Here is a 12,622-nt window from a genome sequence, read left to right as displayed (position 1 = left end):
AATAAAAGTGATCAAAATTTTTTTTGAAAGTATCAAACTAAAAAAGGCAAAGTAAAATTAACAATAAAAAAAATTTTAAAATTTAAAGCGTCCCTGTGTGCCCGCACTCAGAAGCGAACGCATACGTAAGTCCCGCCCACATGTGAAAACGGTGTTCAAACCATACATGTGAGGTATCGCCGCGAACGTTGGAGCGGGAGCAATAATTCTAGCCTTAAATCTCCTCTGTAACTCAAAACATGTAACCAGTAAAAAATTTTTAAAGCATCGTCAATGGGGATTTTTAAGTACCAAAGTTTGGCGCCATTCCACGAGCGTGTGCAATTTTGAAGCGTGACATGTTAGGTATCTATTTACTCGCGTAACTTCATCTTTCACATTATGCAAATTGGGCTAACTTTAATTTTTTTTTAAAGCATGAAACTGTCCCCCCCCCCCCAAAAAAAAATGTGTTCGAAAAATTGCTGCGCAAATACCGTACAAAATAAAAAGTTGCAATGACCACCATTGTATTCTCTAGGGTCTTTGCTAAAAAAAACATTTATAATGTTCGGGGGGTCTATGTAATTTTCTAGCAAAAAAAATGATGAATTTTACATGTAGGAGAGAAATGTCAGAATTGGCCTGGGTGGGAAGTCATTAATGTTTGATGTTATTGCTTATTTGCACTTTTTTAATAAAGATTTTCTTCTTTGAATATTGCACTCTATATTAGACTTGTTTGTTATAGTTAGTATTGTTTATTAGCACCGAGCAAGCGTCACATTATTTTATTTTTTTTTGCTGATAAAAGGATACATGCACTGTTTTGTCACCATTTGAGGAGACTACAAGAATGGTGTGCCATGAAAATGCATGGATCAGCGGCACCGGACCAGTCATGTTCCTGCTGGAGCACACATATAGTTACATAGATAGTCAGGTTGAAAAAAGACACAAAAATTAAAAAAAACAAAAAACAAATGATTGAAATAATGAACACCACATCTATACGAATGGAACGTAACAAATTCAAATTTATTCAAATTTACACATTTTTTAAATAACAAATACCGCATCTATTTGAATGGAATGTAACAAATTCAAATTTATCCGAACTTACAAATGATTGAAATAATGAATACCGCATCTATACGGATGGAACGTAACGAATTAGAATTCATCAGAATTTACAAATTTTCTAAATAACGAATACTGCATCTATGTTAATGGAATCTAACAAATTCAAATTTGATCGAAATTGAATAGAATGATTGAAATAACGAATACCGCATCTACTGTATACGAATGGAACATAATGAATTTGAATTTAGCCGAATTTACAAATTTTGAAAATAATGATTACTGCATCTATACGAAGTGAACGTAACGTATCTTTATGAATGGAATGTAACTAATTCAAATTTATCCAAACTTATGAATGATGGAAATAATGAATACCGCATCTATACGAATGGAACGTAACAAATTAGAATGTATCACAATTTATGAATTTTCTAAATAACGAATACCGCATCTATATGAATGGAGTGTAACAAATTCAAATTTATCCGAATTTCCGAATGAACGAATACTGTATACGAATGGAACGTAATGAATTCAAATTTATCCAAATTTACAAATCATGAAAATAATGAATACCGCATATATATGAATGGAACACAACAAATTAAAATTTATCCAAATGGGCACTTTTTCTAAATAACGAATGCCGCATCTATACGAATGGAACGTAACAAATTCAAAGTTACCCAAATTTTGGGAATTATGAAAATAAGGAATACCACATCTATATGAATGGAATGTAACAAAATTCAAATTTATCTGAATTTACGAATGATCAAAAAATAAGGAATACCGCATCTACTGTATACGAATGGAACGTAATGAATTTGAATTTATCTGAATTTACAAATTATGAAAATAATGATTACTGCATCTATACGAAGAGAATTAAAATGTATCCAAATTTACAAATTCATTTGAAATGATGAATATCGATCAAAACAAATTATCCAAAAAACAGAAAAAGAAAAACAACAGAATGAAACGATAAAGAAAAAAAAAAAATTAATTTTTCGGCAGTGCACATGTCTAGCATAAACCAGTTTTAGAAAGAAATAATTTTTACAAGGTATGAGAATGAAGGTGTTTGAAGGCTATTATTGTGTGTTTATTGATATTGTTATTTCTTTTATTTTATTTTTATTGTTATTTCTTAAGTTTTTATTTTATTTTATTTCTTTTTTTCTTTTTTTGTATTACTGTTAGTTTTGTTTGGGTGTGTACTGTATGCATATACTTTGTGTGTAGTTAGATTATTGGTAACTAGTATATTATATTTGAATTATTAATTAGTGTATGACTTCATAGCTAGATGGGGCTCTGAATAGTTAATAAAATAAAGTAAAAACAAACAAACTAAAAATACAAAAACTTACTAGCGGTGGCGAAGGAACCGGATTCTGTAGAGAATAAAAACAGATGACATGTCGATGGGATATACAGCGGATCGTATTATTTTCTGATTACATCAGATAATCAAAACTTTTAATAACATGAAAACATTTACAGTAAACCATCAATTAGTCGAATTATTCAATAAATAATTAATGAGCTCTGTTACGATTGGGAAAGAGATGTAAAATCTTTATGAAGCTGTATTGTTTTCTATGCTTTGCTTATACGTTGCGCACGGCATGAATGATGTTTTGATGACCTATTTGCACTCTTTTAGAGTCGGATAAGAAGCCAGCCTGTTTATGTTTTGCACATACCTTACAAACACCTTCCTAGGGAACACATTTAACCCCTTGATCGCCCCCCCCCTAGTGTTTATCCCCTTCGCTGCCAGTGACATTTACACAGTAATCAGTGGCTATTTTTACTTTGATCTTTGTATAAAATGTCACTGGTCCCAAAAAATGTGTCAAAAGTGTCCGATCTGTCCGCCGCAATGTCGCAGTCCCGCTAAAAGTCGCAGATCACCGCCATTACTAGTAAAAAAAAAAAGATAATAAAAATGCCATAAATCTATCCCCTATTTTGTAGAAGCTATAATTTTTACGCAAACTAATCAATATACGCTTATTGCGATTTTTTTTTTAACCAAAAATATGTGGAAGAATACATATCGGCCTAAACTGAGGAAGAATTTATTTTATTTTATTTTTTTTAATTTTTTTTTTACATTTGGGGGTGTTTATTACAGCAAAAAGTAAAAAAAAAAAAGTTTTTTTTGTTTATAGCGCAAAAAAAAACAAAAAACGGAGAGGTGATCAAATACCACCAAAAGAAAGCTCTATTTGTGGGGGAAAAAAAGGACGTAAATTTTGTTTGGGTACAACGTCGCACGACTGCGCAATTTTCAGGTAAAGCAAAGCAGTGCCGTATCGCAAAAAATGGCTTGGTCATTAAGGGGGAAAATCCTTCCGGGCCTGAAGCGGTTACTGTATTTAGATGTTTAACATTTAGTATCACTTTTTACATTAGGAGAGAATAAATGAATGAACAAATAAATGCAGATTTATACCTTGTTACCTTAAAAGTACAATTCCAATATTAAAGTGGTGGTAAAGGCAGAAGTTTTTTTTTTACTTTACTGCATTCTATATGGCAAATGTTTTAGCGTGGTGCCCCACCAGGGCAGGATTCTCATCCAGGAAGGTTGAGGGGCTCCAGAGTTTCCTCATTCCTTATTCCTATCCTCATTCCTTAGAAAAGCCCGGGGATTTCGTAGCAATCCGGATGGAATGAAATCCCCAATCCTGGGTCCTGATTTTGAGAATCACCCGTACATTGACTGGTCAGGTGTGGGATGGGCTATATGTAGACACCTGACCATTTTTTTGGGCTCCACCATCCCAAAGGAGTCCAGGCTTGCAAGGGAGAAGCCAGAGAGTGCAGGAGTGCACTGGGAGTAGTCAGAGTGCAGGAGTGCACTGGGAGAAGCCAGAGAGTGCAGGAGTGCACTGGGAGAAGTCAGAGAGTGCAGGTGTGCACTGGGAGAAGTCAGAGAGTGCAGGTGTGCACTGGGAGAAGTTAGAGAGTGCAGGTGTGCACTGGGAGAAGTCAGAGAGTGCAGGAGTGCACTGGGAGAAGTCAGAGAGTGCAGGTGTGCACTGGGAGAAGTCAGAGAGTGCAGGAGTGCACTGGGAGAAGTCAGAGAGTGCAGGAGTGCACTGAGAGAAGTCAGAGAGTGCAGGTATGCACTGGGAGAAGTCAGAGAGTGCAGGTGTACACTGAGAGAAGTCAGAGAGTGCAGGTGTGCACTGGAAGAAGTCAGAGAGTGCAGGTGTGCACCGGGAGAAGTCAGAGAGTGCAGGTGTGCACTGGGAGAAGTCAGAGAGAGCAGGTGTGCACTGGGAGAAGTCAGAAAGTGCATGTGTGCACTGGGAGAAGTCAGAGAGTGCAGGAGTGCACTGGGAGAAGTCAGAGAGTGCAGGTGTACACTGAGAGAAGTCAGGAAGTGCAGGTGTGCACTGGAAGAAGTCAGAGAGTGCAGGAGTGCACTGGAAGAAGTCAGAGAGTGCAGGAGTGCACTGGAAGAAGTCAGAGAGTGCAGGTGTACACTGAGAGAAGTCAGGGAGTGCAGGTGTGCACTGAAAGAAGTCAGAGAGTGCAGGGTACACTGAGAGAAGTCACAGAGTGCAGGTGTGCACTGGAAGAAGTCAGAGAGTGCAGGTGTGCACTGGGAGAAGTCAGAGAGTGCACGTGTGCACTGGGAGAAGTCAGAGAGTGCAGGTGTGCACTGGGAGAAGTCAGAGACTGCAGGAGTGCACTGAGAGAAGTCAGAGAGTGCATGTGTGCACTGGGAGAAGTCAGAGAGTGCAGGAGTGCACTGGGAGAAGTCAGAGAGTGCAGGTGTACACTGAGAGAAGTCAGGGAGTGCAGGTGTGCACTGGAAGAAGTCAGAGAGTGCAGGTGTGCACTGGGAGAAGTCAGAGAGTGCAGGTGTGCACTGGGAGAAGTCAGAGAGTGCAGGTGTGCACTGGAAGAAGTCAGAGAGTGCAGGTGTGCACTGGAAGAAGTCAGAGAGTGCAGGTGTGCACTGGGAGAAGTCAGAGAGTGCATGTGTACACTGAGAGAAGTCAGAGAGTGCAGGAGTGCACTGGGAGAAGTCAGAGAGTGCAGGAGTGCACTGAGAGAAGTCAGAGAGTGCAGGAGTGCACTGGGAGAAGTCAGAGAGTGCAGGTGTGCACTGGGAGAAGTCAGAGAGTGCAGGTGTGCACTGGAAGAAGTCAGAGGGTGCAGGAGTACACTGTGAGAAGTCAGAGAGTGCAGGAGTGCACAGGGAGAAGTCAGAGAGTGCAGGAGTGCACTGAGAGAAGTCAGAGAGTGCAGGAGTGCACTGGGAGAAGTCAGAGAATGCAGGTGTGCACTGGGAGAAGTCAGAGAGTGCAGGTGTGCACTGGGAGAAGTCAGAGAGTGCATGTGTACACTGAGAGAAGTCAGAGAGTGCAGGAGTGCACTGGGAGAAGTCAGAGAGTGCAGGAGTGCACTGAGAGAAGTCAGAGAGTGCAGGAGTGCACTGGGAGAAGTCAGAGAGTGCAGGTGTGCACTGGGAGAAGTCAGAGAGTGCAGGTGTGCACTGGAAGAAGTCAGAGAGTGCAGGAGTGCACTGGAAGAAGTCAGAGAGTGCAGGTGTGCACTGGAAGAAGTCAGAGAGTGCAGGAGTGCACTGGGAGAAGTCAGAGAGTGCAGGTGTGCACTGGGAGAAGTCAGAGAGTGCAGGTGTGCACTGGCAGAAGTCAGAGAGTGCAGGTGTGCACTGGAAGAAGTCAGAGAGTGCAGGAGTGCACTGGGAGACCTAAGCCTGAGGTCGCTGATAGGCATCAGGAGGGCTCCATGTAGGAGCCTGAACAATGGTGCTGCTGCTAAATAGAGCCAGTTGGCTTGGTATTTTTGTTCGCAATATTGCATTTGTAAGCCAGTAGGCTGAATATCGTGTTATTTGGTGCTGATGGTGAAAAGCCCCTGCGGGGGAAAACCCTTTGTTTTCATTTCTGGAACTATGTTGGATCTTTCTTCTTTAATAAAAGTGGGCCAACAAGCCCTGAAATTGAACTATTTGGAGTGGCCTATTCTCGCTAATGGGTGCTACACTTGAGCTAAATAACCCCAACTTCACAGAAAGTAAAAACCTTCTGCATGTAGCTCCCCCACAGCCCACCCTAAATACATATCTGAGTCCAATCTCCATCTAGCAATAGGCACAAGAGATTAGGCTCTCTCGGCTCCCTCCTCATTGGCTCAGTTAGAGCAGCAGGTCAATCACAGCCAGTAACGAGGGAGCAGCATGTGGGGCTGAGGCCCGCTCTGCATGTCTTATGGGGGCAAGCAAGCTGCTTGCTATGGGGGGCACTCGGTGGAGGGAGAGCCAGGAGCACCAGCGGGGGAACCCAGAAAAGGAGGTTCTCCATTACACAGAACAGGTAAGTATGACATGCTTTTTTATTTAAAAAAATAAAAAATTATTAGCCTTTATAATCACTTTAACCGCTTGCCGACCATCCGCCGCAGTCATACTGCAGCAGGTTGGCTGTGCAAATTGCCATAGCTGTACGTCGGTCCCTTTAACAGCTATAGGAGGCACGCACGCATCGCTGGAGGCGCATGTGTGCACCCGCACCATGTCGCCGGAGTCGGTGCGCGTGGCCAGCCGCTGAGATATCCACCAGCCACCAGCGATTGCTCCACAGAGAGCCAGATCTGTCGAGGATCTGTCAGTTAAAGGGGTTGTAAAGGGTTTTTTTTTATTAAATAAAAAACAGAGGAGGAAGTAGAAAGGAGAAATTGCTGGAAGTGGCAGCAGAGGAGGCTTCTGGTGGGAGATGCTCAGGACATCAGGACATCCTTCCAGTGGATCTCAGATCCAACAAGAGCTTGTGACCCCCCTGAATAAGCTTTCTGGTAAGCCTCTTACCTAACAGCGGTGAGGGTTTTAATGTGGTCAAGCATTTGATCCAGGTTCCATATTCCACAAAGGATCTCTCTCACTGAATTCAAACCATCTATGAACATTTTCATGTGCACAATTATTCGATTTTACTATTTTGCACTTTATATGTCACTGGAAATTACAATTTAATGTGTTTATCTTTGTGTTATGTTGGCTTTTTATGGAATATTGTATAGCAGTCACAGCTAATTTTTGCACATTTGCACTTTATACTATTTGTGTCATTTTGATGGTCTAATTTATAGCGCTGCACTTTATATTTCTTATTTTTGTTCTTGTGCCCAATATCTGGGTTTTAGTGCTTAGCTGCTGTTTTTGTTTGTTTTTTCTACTAAGCTTGGATATTATTTTAAATTAAAACAGAACGATTATTGTAAAAGATGCTGAGTGTATATTTTTTTGTGTCTGTTCCCTACTGTAATGCCACGTACACACAATAGGATTTTCCGACAACAACATCCATGTTTTTTTTCCGATGGATGTTGGCTCAAACTTGTCTTGCATACACACAGTCACACAAATCTTGTCGGAAATTCTGAACATCAAGAACGCGGTGACGTCCAACATGTACAACGAGCCGAGAAAAATGAAGTTCAATAGCCAGCGCGGCTCTTCTGCTTGATTCTGAGCATGCGTGGCACTTTGTACGTCGGAATTGTGTACACACGATCAGAATTTACGAGAAAGGATTTTGTTGTCAGAAAATTTGAGATCCAGATCTCAAATTTTGTGTGTCGGACAATCTGATGGAGCCTACACACGGTCGGAATTTCCGACAACAAGCTCCAATCGAACATTTGCTGTTGGAAAGTCCGACCGTGTGTACACGGCATAATAGCTATTATCCATTGGGAACCACTAATCAATATTAGAATAGGCTTTCCCAACTATAAAGTTTCCAGAACACACTAAATCGTATGACAGATGAAAGGCGTGCTTTATGATTCAGACAGGTGGAGTAAATAATATGTCTGTCCACTTCCAGATAAGCCCACCACCATTGTCAGTGACTACTAGGTGGCTGCACTTATAGACGTCCCCAATAAAAGGGAAGAGAGCTAATTTTCACATATAATGACTCAGGAAGATAACCAATAATGGATCCAGCTGCTACAGCTTGATTGGCATGAACACAATGGTTCCATTTTAAGCAGATCGCCCCTTGGACCCCTAAATATCTCTCATACCTTGTTGAGAATTAGGATTTTATTATAAAAAAGAGCCTGTAGTTCAGAGTTTGGGGCTGTTTTGTTCCCGCCTCTTAAATCTTATTGGCTCATATCTATGAAGGACAGCTTGATGGACAAATTAGCAGGAGCAGTGAAGAGTTGCCCTGAGTGTTCAGCTCCAGGTTATTGTGGACATTGGCTTACTATAGCAACCTGAGGTTGGGGGGGTTTTCTTGAGGTCTCTGCAAGGTATGTGAGTCTTCATACAGGTATAGAACACACGTTCCTCTAGAATATTCCCTTTAGGAAACTTCTCTAGATGTGTATTGAGGGACAAATAGGACAAAAGTGTACGGAATCTTGGATGGTTTACTCATCACTATATATAATGTACAACAAGAACAACCAATCAATGATATGATCATCACATTATATTGTACAAGTATAAAATAATCCACAGGACTTCCACCATTGTGATCTGATAGAAGAATAAAACACTTACTAGGAGTGGTGGGAATAGGTTCTGAAAAATAGAAAAAAAAAATCAAATCAAATGAATACATATTCTCAGACATATACCCCTTAAGGGCTCATTCACATGTCCTTTGATCTCCGAAGAGTGATCCACGTTGATGTACCTCATTATTACTTGTATGTCCAGTTTGGATGTCTGAAATTTGGGGCTGGGAATTTGGGATCAAAGCAAATGTGATAATCACTGTAGGTTCTCTTGGTCCCCCAACTTTACCCATCCCTAACAATTATCATTCACCTGGCTTATTACAGAAACCTGGGGTTGGGGGAGTTTATAAGGTCTCTGCAAGGTATGTGAGTCTTCATACAGGTATAGAACACACTTTCCTCAAGAATATTCCCTTTAGGAAACTTCTCTAGATGTGTATTGAGGGACAAAAACAGGACAAAAGTGTACGGAATCTTGGATGATCATTCACTTGTCCAGTCCCTGGATTTAACACTTAGTCTACCCCTAAAGTTTAGCCCTTAATGATGAAACTTCATCCCTGATCTAATCCTTAAAATGAATCCTTAACTGTCAACTTACCATGATGCCCTAACTCCAACACTTAACTCTTATGCCCCATACACACGATCGGACTTTCCGACAACAAAACTGTGGATTTTTGTTCGAAGGGTGTTGGCTCCAACTTGTCTTGTATACACACGGTCACAAAAATGTTGGCCAACAATTATAAACGTAGTGAAGTACTTGATATCTCCATTACGATGGCCAGTTTTACAAGACAGAGCGCTTCCGGCTTGATTTTGAGCATGCATGGACTTTCGTCCGACGGACTTGTGTACACGCGATCGGAAAGTCCGACAACAAACATTTGTTGGCGGAAAATTTGAGAGCCTGCTAGCCAACATTTGTTGGTGGAAAGTCCGACAACAAATGTTCAATGGAGCGTACACACGGTCTGACTTTCCGCCAACAAGCTCACATCCAACATTTGTTGTCGGAAAATCCGGTCGTGTGTACGGGGCATAACCCTAACTAGTTAGCCTAACCCAAACACTTCTCCATCTAACTTTAAAGTGTGTGTAAACCCAAATAACAAAGCTGTAACCAAAAAATGGGGGTTTGGGGGTTTCATGAGGTCTCTGCAAGGTACAGTATGTGAGTCTTCATACAGGTATAGAACACATGTTCCTCTACAGTATTCCCTTTAGGAAACTTCTCTAGATGTGTATTGAGGGATAGGGATGAGCCGAACACGCCCCGGCACCAGAACTTGTGAACAGGCAAAAAATTTGTTCGAACACGTGAACACCGTTAAAGTCTATGGGACACGTACATGAATAATCAAAAGTGCTAATTTTAAAGGCTTATATGCAAGTTATTGTCATAAAAAGAGTTTGGGGACCTGGGTCCTGCCCCAGGGGACATGGACCAATGGAAAAAAAAGTTTTAAAAAGGTCGTTTTTTTCCTGAGAAGTGATTTTAATAATGCTTAAAGTGAAACAATAAAAGTGTAATATTCCTATAAATTTCGTACCTGGGGGGTGTCTACAGTATGCCTGTAAAGGGGCGCATTTTTTCCCGTGTTTAGAACAGTCTGACAGCAAAATGACATTTCAAAGGAAAAAAGTTATTTAAAACTACTCATGGCTATTAATTAATTGTCTGTCCGACAATACACATAAAAGTTCATTGATAAAAACGGCATGGGAAATCCCCACAGGGGAACCCCAAACCAGAATTAAAAAAACAAAATTACTTGGGGTCCCCCCAAAAATCCATACTAGACCCTTTTTGGAGCACGCAGCCTGGCAGGCTGCAGGAAAAGAGGGGGGGACGAGAGAGCGCCCTCCCTCCTGAACCGTACCAGGTCACATGCCCTCAACATTGGGAGGGTGCTTTGGGGTAGCCCCCCAAAACACTTTGTCCCCATGTTGATGGGGACAAGGGCCTCATCCCCACAACCCTTGCCCGGTGGTGGTGGGGGTCTGCGGGCGGGGGGGCTTATCAGAATCTGGAGCCCCCTTTAACAAGGGGACCCCCAGATCCCGACCCTCCCCCCTGTGTGAAATGGTAAAGGGTACCCCTACCATTTCACAAAAAACTGTCAAAAATGTTAAAAATGACAAGAGACAGTTTTTGACAATTCCTTTATTTAAATGCTTCCTCTTTCGTCTATCTATCTTCCTTCGGTTTCTGCCTCCATCTTCTTCTTCTTCTGGTTCTTCTGGTTCTTCCTCCGGTGTTCTCATCCGGAATCGTCACACAGCGGGAGCCTCCCTCCATGCCATCATGGATGCGGAACGCCCGAGGAGAAGAAGGGAAGAAGACGCCGTGGAGGAAGGTGCCGGACGCGAACACCGGAGGAAGAACCAGAAGAACCAGAAGAACCAGAAGTAGAAGAAGATGGAGGAAGAAACCAAAGGAAGATAGAAGATAGAAGAAAGAAGAAGCATTTAAATAAAGGACTTGTCAAAAACTGTCTCTTGTCATTTTTAACATTTTTGACACTTTTTTTGTGAAATGGTAGGGGTACTTTTGTACCCCCTTACCGTTTCACACAGGGGGGAGGGCTGGGATCTGGGGGTCCCCTTGTTAAAGGGGGATTCCAGATTCTGATAAGCCCCCCGCCCGCAGACCCCTACAACCACCGGGCAAGGGTTGTGGGGATGAGGCCCTTGTCCCCATCAACATGGGGACAAGGTGTTTTGGGGGGCTACCCCAAAGCACCCTCCCAATGTTGAGGGCATGTGGCCTGGTACGGTTCAGGAGGGTGGGGCGCTCTCTCATCCCCCCTCTTTTCCTGCGGCCTGCCAGGTTGCGTGCTCGGATAAGGGTCTAATATGGATTTTTGGGGGGACCCCACGCCATTTTTTAAAAAATTTTGGCCGGGGTTCCCCTTAATATCCATACCAGACCTAAAGGGCCTGGTATGGAATTTAGGGGGACCCCCACGTCATTTTTTTCTTTTAATTTTGGTTCGGGGTTCCCCTGTGGGAAATTCCCATGCAGTTTTTATCAATGAACTTCTATGTGTATTGTCGGACCGACAATTCATTAATAGCCACGAGTAGTTTTAAATGACTTTTTTTCCTTTGAAATTTCATTTTGCTGTCAGACTGTTCTAAACACGGGAAACATGCGCCCCTTTACAGGCATACTATAGACACCCCCTAGGTAAGGAATATTACACTTTTATTGTTTTACTTTAAGCATTATTAAAATCCCTGCTCCCGAAAAAACAGCTGTTTTTAAAACTTTTTTTTGCATTGATCCATGTCCCCTGGGGCAGGACCCGGGTCCTCAAACACTTTTTTGGATAATACCATGCATATAAGCCTTTAAAATTAGCACTTTTGATTTCTCCCATAGACTTTTAAAGGGTGTTCCGTGGCTTTCGAATTTGCCGCAAACACCCCAAATTGTTCGCTGTTCAGCGAACTGGTGAGCAGCCGATGTTCGAGTCGAACATGATTTCGACTCAAACTCAAAGCTCATCCCTATTGAGGGACAAAAATAGAAGAAAAGTGTACGGAATCTTAGATGGATTACTCATCACCATATATAATGTACAACAAGAGCAACTAATCAATGATATGATCATCACATTATATTGTACAAGTATAAAATAATCCACAGGACTTCCACCATTGTGATCTGATAGAAGAATAAAACACTTACGAGGGGTGGTGGGAATCGGACCTGTAAAATAGAATAAATGATATGAAATGAATACATATTATCAGACATGATGACATTCTTCATTGTTACTTGTCCGGTTTGGATTAATAACATTTTGGGTTGGGAATTTGGGATTGAAGAAAATGAGATAATCACTGTAGGCTCTCATGGTCCCCCAACTTTAACCCATTCCTAACAATTATCATTCACCTGTCCCTTCCCTGGACAAAACACTTAGCTCACCCCTAAAGTCTAACCCTTAAAGCGGAAATAAACTCGCAAAAAAAAAAAAATAATAATAATTCCTCCTGCAAGGCAATGTTATAGTGT

The 12,622-nt window shown here is 41.7% G+C and overlaps 1 protein-coding gene across 1 annotated transcript in view; it reads right to left on the bottom strand.

The window, feature by feature from the left end:
* LOC141148142 (pancreatic secretory granule membrane major glycoprotein GP2-like) overlaps positions 1 to 12,622 on the bottom strand; it is a 74,245-nt gene that overhangs the window by 46,599 nt on the left and 15,024 nt on the right. The window contains exons 6-8 of the mRNA XM_073635330.1: positions 12,293 to 12,313; positions 8,633 to 8,653; positions 2,442 to 2,465 (exon numbers count right to left, since the gene is read on the bottom strand). Of these exons, the coding sequence (XP_073491431.1) occupies positions 2,442 to 2,465; positions 8,633 to 8,653; positions 12,293 to 12,313 (66 nt within the window). The remainder of the gene's footprint in view (positions 1 to 2,441; positions 2,466 to 8,632; positions 8,654 to 12,292; positions 12,314 to 12,622) is intronic.

Source organism: Aquarana catesbeiana, linkage group LG06 (genome assembly GCF_042186555.1).
Source record: "Aquarana catesbeiana isolate 2022-GZ linkage group LG06, ASM4218655v1, whole genome shotgun sequence".
In the NCBI taxonomy this organism is placed as follows: Eukaryota; Metazoa; Chordata; class Amphibia; order Anura; family Ranidae; genus Aquarana; species Aquarana catesbeiana.
Note: the sequence above shows the minus strand (reverse complement) of the source record. Positions and strands in the feature narration are given on the sequence as shown.